Source organism: Aedes albopictus, chromosome 3, assembly GCF_035046485.1.
Source record: "Aedes albopictus strain Foshan chromosome 3, AalbF5, whole genome shotgun sequence".
Taxonomy (NCBI): Eukaryota; Metazoa; Arthropoda; class Insecta; order Diptera; family Culicidae; genus Aedes; species Aedes albopictus.
Window position 1 is genome coordinate 40,634,188 of NC_085138.1, and position 13,174 is coordinate 40,647,361.

The 13,174-nt window shown below is 39.6% G+C and overlaps 1 protein-coding gene across 10 annotated transcripts in view; it reads left to right on the forward strand.

Moving 5' to 3' along the window:
- The window catches only part of LOC109415714 (bicaudal D-related protein homolog), a 389,546-nt gene that overhangs the window by 277,281 nt on the left and 99,091 nt on the right, over positions 1–13,174 (forward strand). For 3 of the 10 annotated variants that reach the window (XM_019689643.3, XM_029868469.2, XM_062855601.1), the window contains exon 2: positions 2,715–3,112. In XM_019689643.3, the coding sequence (XP_019545188.3) occupies positions 2,882–3,112 (231 nt within the window). In that variant the 5' untranslated portion in view covers positions 2,715–2,881. Of the gene's footprint in view, positions 1–2,334; positions 3,113–13,174 lie in introns of all 10 variants that reach the window. The other 7 variants (XM_062855603.1, XM_019689645.3, XM_029868449.2 and 4 more) reach the window with 6 other exon arrangements.

Sequence of the window (13,174 nt, forward strand, 5' to 3'; positions counted from 1 at the left end):
CTGATGAATACTAGAAAGAACTCCTGAAAGAATCCCACAAAGAACTCATGTACTCCTTTGCATGTGGGTCCCTCAAATGTCATTCGTTGTTTTCAGCAACGAAAGAGATTCGTTAGACCATAGCGCTTGTTTAGTAAAAAAAAATCATGGAGCCATCACTGCCATGGTGAAACTCCTTGAGGAATCTTTAAAGGAAACCCTCAGGGAATATATAAAGGAATCTCTGAAATAATCTCTAAGGAAATCTCTGGAGGAATCTTTATGGAAATCCCTATGTAAGTTCCTAGAGAGTAATCCCTGGAGAAATTCTAGAAGAAATTCAAAGAAAAGTATCTGGAAATAGAGGAATTGCTGGATGGTTGCCTAGAGACATACTTGGAGAATACCCTAGCGAATCTCTAGAGGAATACTTAAAGGAATCCGTGAGGGAATACATAAAAGAATCTTTAAAATAAAACCTTTGGAGGAAGGGAGGAAGCTCTATAGGAATCCTTAGTAAAATCCTTAGATAATTCTTGAAGTAGTTACTAGTTTTTGGCTACTCAGTCTTTATTTAATTAACGACGTTCTATATTTTCCCAACGTTTCGACACTTACCATATAGTCGATCGTATATCAGTTCCTGAAGTAGTTTATTGAGAATTCTCTAAAGCTATTGATGAGTCCCTGAAGAAATCCATAGCCTCGTAGAGGAATTACACCTCTAGAGGAATTCCTAGAGAAAACTCTTGAGAAATCCTTAGAACAATACCTGAGGAAATGCGTAGAGAAATTTCTGGAAAAAATCTCTGTAAGAATCTATGGAGGAATTCTTAGAGAAATTACTAGATAAGTCTTTGAGGAATCTACATAAAATTCTGGGGGAATTCAGAGGAAAATACCTGTCTATTGGAGAAATTGCTGAAAAACGTGGTGGAAATCTTTGGGAAATCCTCGGATTAATCCAACAAAAAGAGGATTCGCTGGTGGAATTCCAAATGTAACAGGTTTCATTCATACCTTGAAAAAATCTCTAGAGGCATTCTTATCGAAATCTTTGAAGGGAATGATGAGCCATCTTTAGAAAAAAAACGCATTTTTTTATTTTTCCACTGAGGGCCAATTTCTTCACCCTGGCTTAAGCGTTAAACCAGGCTTAACTATATGAGTAAGCCTGGCTTACCTGCTAAGCCGAGGTGAAGAAATCGACCTTGAGACATATATAAAACTGCAGTGGCATACGTGGGACCGCGCATTTCGGTCGCCTTTGTTTTTTTTCTATTAATTTTCACCCAAGGAAGGTTTATGAGGCAGAAGGCAATGAAAATATGGTTTTTGGAAAATCGATTTTTCGTACATTTTGAACGGGGATTTGGTTTTGAGAGAAGTCAAAAAAAAACGTTCTAGGCAAGACAGAGCTTGCCGGGAACAGCTAGTTATGTATATGATTACCTAAATTCAAGATTTTTCATTATACATGCATAAGAAAATGAAAGCACAGTAACCTATGGTCCACTGCACAAAGTTATGCTGGCCTGCTTACTCTCACAGAAAATTTGACGTTTGAGAGGTGCAGACACCGCTCAAACGTCAAATTTCGTGTGAGAGTAAGCAGGCCAGAATAAATTCGTGCAGTAATCCATTGCTACGATTCGATGCAATCTCATCACCAGATCCAGGTAATGCTAGACTACCCAAGTAACACACATGTTATATATTAGTTACGACAGCGCAAGTTTTGGTTGTATAGAAGTTAATTTTACGTAATTCTAACATTGTGTTAAAATAACGTCAAATAAACTTCTATACAACCAAAACTTGCGCTGTCGTAACTAATATATAACATGTGTGTTGCTTGGGTACTACGATCAATCTGAACAGAAAGACGTTCATACGCCAATTTGGACCCACCCCGACGCGGCGCGATGGTTTTTGCAGCGCGCAAAGCAATGCGTTGGAGAAAAACGAAAAATTGCACTCACATCGGTAAATGTCTTGAGAAAAACTTTTATCTCAATCAGCCAGCAGCGCAGCGGGAAAAGTCATGATCTTGATGTTCTTTGCGTTGTTGTTTAGATAGTGAGTAATGAATAATGCACCGCGGTAATGATGGGAGCCAGGAAAACAAAATGCATAAAATGTACGATTTTCATTCATCATCGGTGGTAAGCTAGAAAAAGTGTATCTGCATTGGTTGAATTATTTAATGGCCAGAGCGCGAGCGTAGTAAAAACGCAGGAAGAAAGCGTGGGACGCACGTTTACGGATGCTACTAGTAGAGAGACGTTGTTTGTGAGATTAGAGATTTACTTTACTTTTTGGCAATTTTCAATTTTATTGAAACTTGATTTGCAGTTTCAGGAAGCGTGCAGTGATGAAAAGTTTAACTCAAAAGTGTTGACAGCAAAGAGGTGAACTCAACCGCAGTAGGCGTCGTCGCCGCCTCGTATTGTCGGGTTTGTTGAATAATTAGGAGAATGCGCTCGTGTATAAAGTGTTGACGCCCGATGCATCAGCCGTGAGACGTATCGAAGAAACAAAAAATGAGAGCGTGAAGAAACTCGCTGCGAATGCCGTGAATTAATAGACCGCGATCCATCATAACCCACCCAAAACCGAATCGGATGCCACGTGTGACTAACATCTGTGCCTCGCTCATACAAAACAAAAAAAAAACTGCATTTCATCTAACCTTCTCACTCGCTCGCCCCTCACCATTGCTCCGTCGTCGAAAGTGAAACCGTAGACTCCACACATTAGAGTTCCACCAAGAGACCCCCTAATACCCATCAAAAAGAGGGTGCTCGTCACGTGCCGCCCAGTTCGGCCCTGACCGACCGAAAAAAAAGTAAAAGAATTGGTTTCTCATCTGTGTTGTTCCGACCCCGGTGCGGCATCCTGAATGGATAAGCACAGCAGGTCCAAGCCGACACTCGAGGACTACATCATCGACATGGAGACGCGGCCGCCCGACAGCGGTCAGATCTCCGACAAGGACGTCTGGGCCCAGCTGCACCAGAAGGAAGCCGATCTGCTGCTGGCGGCCGAGCTCGGGAAGGCCCTGCTCGAGAAGAACGAGGAGCTGAAGAAGCAGCAGGAGAAGCTGATCGACGACTACTCGGTGAAGCTGGAGGTGAGTCACTTTTATGATTATCTCTGTTTCTCATAAGAACGATTCTATTGCACAAAGTTGGTTTAATGACTACTTTTCTAATGAAAAATATACACAAATGATGACAAATTATACAGAGCTTAACATAAATAGATCAAGTTAGAGAAGTTTTATGCTTTATTTTGAGTGCCTGGGCTTGAAAAACACTCTTTCTGATAAGGGTGTTGATGTGCGTGGGTGGATACAGATGGGCCCTACAGAGACAAAATCATATTTGTATACGCAAAGCAGATAGGCCCTTTCCAAATATTCGTCTAAAATTATTATAGGTAAGAAGCGGGGAAAATGAGCAGGAGAAAAACATTTGTTTTTATTTTTGACAATCGGAGGGACAGGAAGGTTAAGCAATCAGCCGTATATTGGGCCAAAACCTGCATTTTAGTAGCACTTATGGCGCATATACGGCAGTTTGGCATTAAATAACATGCTGTAAACGCGAAATACATTAAATATATGCAACTTCAACTGCTTATTGGTTACCTGGGAAGCTTCAGCAAAATTTTTGGAAAATTGATAATTTTAAACGGGATGCTCGACGAGTTTGAAATATTTATGGAAAAACAGACAAAAATAAAAGCAGGAATAACACAGCTTCAGCTTCCTGCAACTAGGTGACGCTAAAAGCATTCAATCACAACTATTTTTGACATTGTTATAAGGAACTCCATTCGCAAAAACTTTGTCTAAGACTTAGTACAGCTCGGTTTATCTAAAAACAAGCAATTTTTAACGATGCTATTCATTTATATGTTAAAATAGGTTGTAGGGCCAGAAAGCCAAACCCCAGAATTACTTTCCCCAGAATATTCTCCAGAAAGGAAATCCCCAGAATGACACATTCCCCAGAATGCCGTTCCCCAGAAAAGGACATTTCCCAGAATCGTTTTTATTTTTAATTTTTTTTTCTTCAAATGTCGATTATGCATTGTGTTACCTGTCATTGCATGGGTGGTAAATTGATTCACCAGGTATTATTTTCATATTTCGTCTAGACATTTTACCGAAGGTCATTTGACCGAAAAGATGTTTGAGATAGATTGAGCAGTACTAACCGAAAAGATGCATTAATATTTGGTTACATATGAAATTATAGAACTGATTGGTGGCCAGCCAGGTGGTAACTCCATCTGCGATGTTTCCTTCTTTTTCAAATAGGTTGTTCTTTCAGGTTCTAATCTAAATACACTTCGCATCTAATACAAATCCAATCCAAATCTAATCAAAATCCTATTTAAATCCATTTCAAATTGAATCTAACTCATATCCAATTCGCAGCTCATCCAAATCAAATCAAAATCCAATCTAAATAAAATCAAAATCCAATCTGAATCCAAATTCAATTTGAATCCAATCTAAATCCAATCCAAATTCAATCCAAATCTAATCAAAATCCGATTTAGATCCATTTCAAATTGAACCTAATCCAAATCCAATTCGCATCTAATCCAAATTCATTCCAAACCCAAACCAAATCCAATTCATTCTTATTCTTAACAAAATCTAATCAAAATCTAATCTAATTCAAATCCAATCCAAACCCAATCCAGTTCCAGTACAATTCCAATTCAAATACAATTCAAATCCAATCCAAATCCAATCTTAATCCAGTTAAAATGCAATCCAAATCTAATCAAAATCCAATTTAGATCCATTTCAAATTGAATCCGATCCAAATCCAATCCAAATCCTATTCAAATCCCAAATATAATCCAAATTCAATCCAAATATTATCCAAATCCATTCCAGTTCCAATACAAACCCAATCCAATCCAAATTAAATTCAAATTTAATCCAAAATCAATCCAAATTGCATCCATATCCAAATCTAATCCATCTTAAATCCATTTCAATTTGAATCTAATCCAAATAAAATTTGCATCTTATCCAATTTCAATCCAAATCCAAAACAAATCCAAGTCCAATCCAAATCCAATCCAAATGCAATCAAAATTTAATCTTAATTCAAATTCAATTTAAATCCATTTCAAAATGAAACAAATCTAAATTCCAAATCCAATCCAAACGCAGTCCAAATCCAACCTGAATCCAATTCAAATCTAATTTAAATTAAATCCATTTCAAAGTGAATTTAATCCAAATCAAATTTACATCTAATCCGCATCCAATCTCAATCCAATCCAAATGTAATCCAAATCCAATCTGAATCCAATTCAAATCTAATGAAAATCCAATAGAGAACCACTTCAAATTGAATTTAATCCAGATCTAATCTAAATCCAATCTAAATTCAATCCATATCCAAATCTTATCCAAATCCAATTTAAATCCATTTCAATTTGAATCTAATACAAACCCAATTTGCATCTTATCCAATTCCAATCCAAATTTTAAACAAATCCAAGTCCAATCCAAATGTAATCCAAATCCAATCTAAAACCAATTCGAATCTAATCCAAAACCAATTCAAATCAATTTCAAAGTGAATCCAATCTCAATTCCAGAACCAATCTAAATCCAATCCAAATGCAATCCAAATCCAATCTAAATCCAATTCATATCCAATCCAAATTAAATCCATTTCAAAATGAATTTAATCCAAATCAAGTTCACGTCTAATCCAAATCCAATCTCAATCCAATTCAAATGCAATTCAAATCCAATCCAATCTAATTCCTAACCAAATCTAATCCAAAACTAGCTCAAATCGAATCCAAATTCAATCCAAATCCAATTCAATTGCAATCCAAATCCAATCCAAATATAATCTAAATTCAACCCAAATCATGTCCAAATCCAATCCAGTTCCAATATAAATCCAATCCAAATCCAATCCAAATTTAATTCAAATCCAATCCAAATTCAATCCATATCCAAATCTTATCCAAATCCAATTTAAACCCATTTCAATGGACTACCCGCTTGGCGCACACCCACAGTTGATCAGCAGGAGTAAATCAATTTTATTTTGTATGGTGAAAAGCATCTAAACTTAAATTACTTGAAATAGAAAGCTTTTACTGAAAAAAATATTTGGTAGGCTTAATAGTAGTCACCATTGTGCACAACCACTACCAAATATTTGTTCGCATAATGTATTCCACTTCGATAAATTTGCCTTTAGATGTTATTCGCCATACAATATTTTTGCGATTTACTTTTAGCGATTTTTCGCGCATAGAAGCTAGCGCCACATTGGTTGATGCGGAGAGTAGGAAAACAGCCGATGTAGTTAATTCATTTGAATCTAACCCAAATCCAATGAATTAACTACATCGGCTGTTTTCCTACTCTCCGTGTCGACCAATGTGGCGCTAGCTTCTATGCGCGAAAAATCGCTAAAAGTAAATCGCAAAAATATTGTATGGCGAATAGCATCTAATGGCGTATTCTCGAAGTGGAACACATTATTCGAAAAAAATATTTGGTAGCGGTTGTGCACAATGATGACCGGTTTGGTGCCTACCAAATATTTTTTTCGGTAAAAGCTTTCCGTTTCGAAAACTTCGAGTTTAGATGCTTTTCGCCATACAAAATAAAATGAATTTACTCCTGCTGATCAACTGTGGGGCGCGCCAAACTGGTAGTCCATTCGCATCTAAACCAAATCTACTCCAAATCCAAATCAATCAAAAGCTTGTTCAAATCCAATCCAAATCCTATATACATCCAATCCAAATTTAACTTACTCATCACTTGATGAGGTTACTGGAACTGTTTCCTTCCTTTTTTGCCTTTCTCGTACACTAAGTGTACTGGAAAGGCTATATGTTCACTCCAAAAATGACTTTTCGATAGAAGGCCCGGAGGGTCGAGTCACATATACCAATCAACTCAGCTCGACGAATTGAGGTGATGTCTGTGTGTGTGTATGTGTGTGTGTATGTGTGTGTGTATGTATGTGTGTATGTGTGTATGTGTACAAAAACACTCACATCACTTTTTGGCAGTAAACCTCAACCGATTTTAATGACCGATGGTTCATTCGACGTGTAATCTGATCCCATTGTTTCCTATTGAAAATGGTTCGGATCGGTCCAGCCGTTCCGGAGTTATGGCCATTTAGGTGTTCCGGACCAGTACTCTTGGAAGGGACCATACATAAAAATGGATCAAACACATACATGCGACACATCAAACTGTGGCATTTTGGATAACCTGATGAATAGTAGCAACAAAACAGTCTCAGACCATATCTGGACCGGTAGTGTTCCGGAACCGGTTCTGGGTGTCCCGCCGGAAGTGGCCAAATATAAAAGTGAACCAAAGCCATGCATGCGACACATCAAATTGCGGCAATTTCGGCAACAGGATAAACAATTCGCAAGAAAACGGTCTCAGACCATATCTGAACCGGTTATGATGCGGGACCGGTTCCGAGTGTCCCGCCGGAAGTGGCCAAATATAAAAGTGAACCAAAGCCATGCACGCGACACATCAAATTACCGCAATTTCGATAACCTGATGAACAGTTAGCAATAAAACAGTCTCAGACCATATCTGAACCGGTTGGGTTCCGGAACCGATTCCGGATGTCCCGCCGGAAGTGTCCAAATAAAAAAGTGAACCAAATCCATGCATGCGACATATCAAAGCGCGACTTTTTGGATAACCCAATGAAAGGTTGGCATAAAAAAAGACTAAGACCATATTTGAACCAGTAGCGTTACGGAACCGGTTGCGGGAGTTCCGCCGGAAGTAGCCGTATATAAAATTTGACAAACTTTTGCATGCGGCACATAAAATCATGGCTTTTCCGACACCTTGATGACCGGTTATCAAGGAAGAATGCTACGACCATATTATGGACTGTCAGTGGTTCCGAAACTAGTTCCGGGTTTCCCTCCGAAAGCGGCTAAGGGGCTGTCCATAAACCACGTGGTCATGAGGAGGGGGGGGGGGTTCGGCCAATGACCATTTTGTATGGAAGAAAAAATAAATTTGTATGCATTAATGACCACGCGGGGGGGGGGGGGGTGGGGTGTTGAGAAGTCCCAAAAAAATGACCACGTGGTTTATGGACAGCCCCTAAATGTAAAATTGTACCCAACCCATGCATGCGACACAGCAAAGCGCGGCTTTTTTGATAACCTAATAAACGTTTGCAAGCAAATAGGCTCAGACTATTTAAGAGACTATAGGAAATGAACGCAAGCCATATCAGTGTGTTACGGAACCGATTCCGGGCGTCCCGCCAGAAATGGACAAATGTAAAGGAGAACCAATACATGTGACATATCAATGATTATTCAGTAACATGATAAACGGTTAGCCAACAAATAGTCTCAGACCATATTTGGGAGAACTGGTAGTGTTCCAGAACTGGCGACGAGACGAGTAACCCACCGGAAGTGGTAAAATATAAAAGGGAACTAAACCATAGCGGCGTTTTTGATAATCTGATGAACGATCAACATGACAATTGTCTCAGGCCACATCTAGAACATGTAATAATATTTCAGAATAGGTTGCGGGTGTTCCATCGGAAGTGATTTAATAGAAGTAAACCAAAATCATGCATGCATTAGCTGACCAAACTGTTCATGCATTAGCTGACGCTCACCCAGTAGTGCATGAAATGGAGTCATAATGACCCCAATACACGACTTGGGTTAAGGTGGTCAAGCAGCCAACTGAGAGGTCTGTTGTTTTTCAGCTCTGTTTTGCCGTTGAACATTACATCGGAATATGTGAGCATGAGCATGAGCATAGATGACCGCACAATTCGTAGTTGCTACTCCGTGATTGACCAGAGCAATCGAAATTGCACAGGGAACCAATGAATAGGGCTTGGGACTAGCTTACTATTCTCAATGTACACAGTTCGAGAACTCTCAACTTTAATAAGGTCAATAACGGCGCCCGCCACGTCCTTACGGTCATCGAGGATGGAAGGGAATGTTAGTAAGACAAACGTTGTTATAAAGACCGCGAATCGCTGCATCTCCACGTTTGTCTCAGGAAGGAATTTTTGTTAGTAGGGTAAGGTACATTGTCAGTCCGGGAGTCACCTATGGTTGGTGATATGATTTGACAATGGATCAGTATACACAAACCGGCGTTAACAACCGACCACTTTTCGACTCTTTACTATTACTTTAGAGCTTTTAGTAGAACTTGTTACTTCAGACTCTAGTTTAATTTAAAAACACTTCACTAATACTTCACTTTTGCAAAAGAAAATAAAAAATGAATAACTCTTTTAAAGAAAACTAGAAAGGACGAGCAAATTCCTTTTAATTCTACTACTGTGCTTATCTTCGGACAGATAGGCCTATTTCGTCTGTGACTTACAGACTTCTTCAGTGTCAAGTGCTCGACTGTTTTTCGACGCAAAAACTAGCCAAAAATAAAATTGTATCGCGCGTCTCCACTCCACTAGGGAGCAGAAACCTTTAGTCTATTCCACACAGAAATACACTGAACGCGATTCACTTATCGGCGCCCGGATTTCTTCTCGACCGGCGAGATGAGCACAATAAAATCGACGAACAACGCGGCCGGCCGAATGAAAAAAGCGGCATTTCCACATTGCCTCCGAAACCACACTCTTTTGCCGTTGAAAAATTGTTGCTTTTCTATATAAAGTGTTTTCAGGATTCAGGAACATTTTGGCTAACGTCGACGGAAAGTTTATAAGTACAAATTCGGCGAGAAAGGCACTATCACCACTAGGTGGATTAATCTGGGTTTTTCTTAGTCTGGATCATTCCCAACCTATTCGCCACACTGGGTCAGCCACTGAAACACCGTTTAGCTTGCTTTTTTGCTTTTATCTTGGATCATTCACAGCCTACTCATCACTTGATGAGCCTGCTGGAACTCCTATTTGCCTGATCTTTTGCACTTTTCTTGGTTCGTTCGCAGCCTACACATCGCTTGATGAGCCTACTGGAATTCCGTTTTGCTTGCATATATTTTTTTGCTCTGAATTCGGATCATTCTCAGCCTACTCATCTTTCCGTTCAAAATAATCACAGCACACATCACAACGATCTCCACTGATCTCTACAACTTTTCTTGAAACCATTTCAATCGCAAAAATATCTCACAATTTTCCTTTTAGACGATCTGCAATCACATCACTGCGCTGAATTAAAACGTTTTTCAGAATGCGACTTCCACCAACTGCGCCAATGAATGAATTAACTACATCGGCTGTTTTCCTACTCTCCGCATCGACCACGCAATGCTCATCGCTTTTGTAACTCCAAGGGGCCTTCACATCCGCTCTGGCCCCGAACTCCCACAATTCTTAAGGCCGGACGGGACGATGGTTGAATCGTCCGCCATTGCTCTGTCGTTATTAAGATGCAAATCTCAACTTCTACTTCATATTATTCACTAAAAATTTTATCGTTCATTTGCTCACTTGTAGTGCACAATCGACTAAAGTTGCAGCTACGTCAGTGCAGTGGAAATTGATATTTGCTTCTTCAAAATCGCGAGGCAAATTGTTAGAAAGAGAGGGAAGATAGGAAAAATTACACGTCGTCCCGTGCGGCCTTAATCCATGCCTGACCTATGTACTGGTGCTCTTCAAATTATAGGCAAACATAGCGTTCGACACGCCAGAATGCGAGTCAATCACGAAAAGAAAAACGAGATGATGATGCAATCGCTCGCCTTGTACAGACCGCGGCACAGGTTCACAATCATCATGATTTAATGTGAAGATATCACAAAGCCACACCTCGAGTTTCAAGAGCACAAATCTGAAGAACCAAATCAGGCCAAACATTTCAATAGGTCCTATCTGCATTTTAAAGGCTCTCTTTGTTTACTTTCTCTTTCAATTATTGCAATGTAATGGTACACTTTTTAACTATTTTTACAGTACAAATCAAATGACGATTGTTTTGACCTTCGATCAATGCAAGGAGACAATCATAATACAAATAAACAGCTGAGATATTAACGGAAGAGAGGAACACCAAAGAGAGCCTCTCTTCTGCAGATAGGACCTTTAGACATGTTTGGCCTGAAATGTCAATTTGTACTGATAAGTTGATCGATTGGTCACAACCAGCGCAGCGGGTAACGAATCGATCAACTTTTCAGCGAAAACCAACATTTTGTTCTTCAGGTTTGTGCTCTTGATATTCGAGGTGTGGCTCCGTCATGTCTACACCTTCTTCATGACAATTTCCGTATTTAAGGCGTATTCTTGACGTTTTTCGTAAAGGGTAAATAAGAGATCATACCTGTATAAAATGTTGCTCTAGTCGCATGAACTCATTTCTGTACATGAACCCCTCTGTCCCAGCACCGACTAGTTAGAGCCGAGTCAGATGGGTGGCTGCTGCCACCTTGAAACAAAGCAAGCTGGGCTAGAATATAACCAAAGCCTACTTTACCCATTTGGCCGTCGCGATTCTCGTCGCCACCGCAACGCGCCGCAACATAACTTGAATAACCTAATTTGATTTGTTTTCCCACCACGCAAAATCAATTAATCCATAGGTACCGTCAAGGCGCCATTCACCGTGGGGGCTCCATTCACCGTGTGCCTTCGAATATTTTTTCAATATTTCCATATTATGATTGAATGATATGACAATTTCCCTTCAATTTCACCAATACAACACTAATGTATTGTTACCATGTCAAAACGCTCATTAGAAACATTTAAAAGTATCATTTTGACACTAAAGTGTGTTTACATGAAGCGGGTTTCTGCTCGTTCACTGCATTCATAGTGAAAAAACGAAAACTGCGCTAAGGTGATTTAAGCGATAAACTAAATGTAGTAACGTTTTTATTCCACCAAGAAGCAATTAAATTCACATATCAGGTATGTATTTTGCATTAACGAAGTAAGTTTAACAAGAAAGTACGATTACTCGTACTTTTTAATTGAAACAAAAAGGCACGGTAAATGGGTACCCTAAAAATCAATGGTCTCCATTTACCGTGCCCCATATTGTCCCATATATCTAGAAAAAATCGAAAATTTGAACATTCGTTTTTCTAATAAAATCTTGCAAGTTACTACTTGAAATGAATTTAAACGAAGAAAATTCCCTTGGCTGGGTTGTTTTGATCATTCTTAAACAAAGTAGAATAAAATTTCTCATACACGGTGAATGGGTCCCTACTACCACGGTGAATGGTGACCTACCACGGAATTAGGCGACCATACTACCCTTTACTAATTGTACTATATCACCAAATTTTGTGAAAATTTTTCTACTTCTGTGGATATTGCTTTAATTTTAACCTATAATGAAAGCAATTAAAAGCGGCACCAACAATGTTTATGAGACTGGTGCCAAATGACAGCCCTTATTTGCCCCGAATCCTCTTAGATCCACGGTGAATGGTGCCTTGACGGTACCTACCTACCTCGGTGTACTCGAACTCTTATTTTTTTCCCTTCCCACGAAAACAAACGAGAGACTTTCCGTCGACCGACTCCGAGCAATTTAACAGATGAGTTTCCAACAACCAGTTGAATCAGACGCCTCGCGCTCATTGTTGTTCACTTTGGATTGTTTTCATCGAATTGATTTTCATGTGCGCTTTATACGATCACGAATCATGGTGGAATGCACCATCAGCAGAAAGTGTGCAGCAACCATTTAGGGCCCTTCGCCAAACTAGGGCTGCCCGGCTACGATGACGACGACGATTCGCACTCTCGATTCGGATGAGACTCTTGTTGCGAACGCGACAAGAGAAGAAAATACCTAACTGAAAAATATGCAGCACACAGATGTGATCCGGTTTTCGTTCCGGTTTTTTTTTTTGGTCACGATTTTTGTAGCACCTTTCGACGCCGTCAATTAGGTATGTGTTTCAATGGGTTTTTGGCATGTTTGCTCGTACTGTTTTGCCTTAGCCCGTCGTCGTCGTCAACGAGTGTCGTGAAATGTCATCGCTCTTGTAGCGGTGCTCAATTCCGGTTTTCTCGTGATGGGCCGGAAATGTGGGTCAATGGGATTGCTTTAAATTTTAAGGGGCACATATCACCACCGTTGAGGTAACCAACCACGCTAGTCCAAGCAGCGATAAGATCTAGATTAGGGTGGCCCACACTTATATGAAAAACAAAAATTTCGAAAA